The following is a 1,080-nucleotide window of genomic DNA, read 5'->3' as shown; positions in this document are numbered from 1 at the left end:
GCCTCTGTCCTTTTGCTGTTTTCACCCCTTAGGCTGCTGGTTGTCTACCCCTGGACTCAGAGGTTCTTTGAGCACTTTGGGGACCTGAGCAGTGCTGATGCTGTTATGAAAAACCCTAAAGTGCAGGCCCATGGCAAGAAGGTGCTAGCCTCCTTCGGTGAGGGCCTGAAGCATCTCGACAACCTCAAGGGCACGTTTGCTACGCTGAGTGAGCTGCACTGTGACAAGCTGCACGTGGATCCTGAGAACTTCAGGGTGAGTCTATGGGACTCTCAATGTTCTCCTTCTTCTTCTTTTTTATGGTCAAGCTCGTGTCATGGGGAGAGGGCTCAATGGCAGGATGCAGTTTAGAATGGAAGAGAGGTATTGTGGTTACAGCAATATGGACTCCTCGGGACCATTTTGTTTATTTTAGTTTATTTTACCCTGTTTGCTCACAACCATCACCTCCTCTTATTCATTCTTCTTCTCCTCTGTTTGTTCTCTACGATGCCTTCTCCTTTTTTAATCAAACTTTATTTTGAGTGTCTAATTAAAAAAAAAACTTTCTTCTTTTATCCAGTTAAAAAAATGTTATCTAATATTTTCCCCTTATCTCTTCCTTTGGAAGCAAGGGAGATAAAATGTTGCATTGCTTCTTGAAATGGTTCTAAAGAATAAAAATGAAAACACGTTCTGGATTAAGGCAGAAAGAGAGAAATATTTCTAAATATAAATTCAGGCTGATATGGATGGATTCACATCAGTAGTAACATCTACACTTCAGCTACCTTTCTGCTCATACCCTAGGGACACAGTTTGGGATGAGACTTAAATACTCTAAGCTGGGTCCCTCTACTAACCATGCTCTTGCTTTTTATCTCTTCCACACAGCTCCTAGGCAACGTGCTGGTGGTTGTGCTGGCTCGCCACTTTGGCAAGGAATTCACCCCGGAGCTTCAGACTGCCTATCAGAAGGTGGTGGCCGGTGTGGCTAATGCCTTGGCCCACAAGTACCATTGAGATCCTGGCCTATTTCTTGGTGACCATTGGAAGACCATATTTCCCTAGATTCTATTTTCTGAACTTGGGGAAATAATG

The 1,080-nt window shown here is 43.7% G+C and overlaps 1 protein-coding gene across 1 annotated transcript; it reads left to right on the top strand.

Moving 5' to 3' along the window:
* Positions 1–30: 30 nt before the first annotated feature.
* LOC112063352 (hemoglobin subunit beta-1/2-like) lies at positions 31–1,070 on the top strand (the record flags this gene model as incomplete). Its single annotated transcript, XM_024118213.3, has 2 exons — positions 31–255; positions 874–1,070. Coding segments are annotated over 2 exons (354 nt in total), but the record flags the coding sequence as incomplete, so codon positions are not given.
* Positions 1,071–1,080: the final 10 nt, after the last annotated feature.

This window comes from Physeter macrocephalus, unplaced genomic scaffold, assembly GCF_002837175.3.
Source record: "Physeter macrocephalus isolate SW-GA unplaced genomic scaffold, ASM283717v5 random_14148, whole genome shotgun sequence".
NCBI classification, from domain to species: domain Eukaryota; kingdom Metazoa; phylum Chordata; class Mammalia; order Artiodactyla; family Physeteridae; genus Physeter; species Physeter macrocephalus.
Note: the sequence above shows the minus strand (reverse complement) of the source record. Positions and strands in the feature narration are given on the sequence as shown.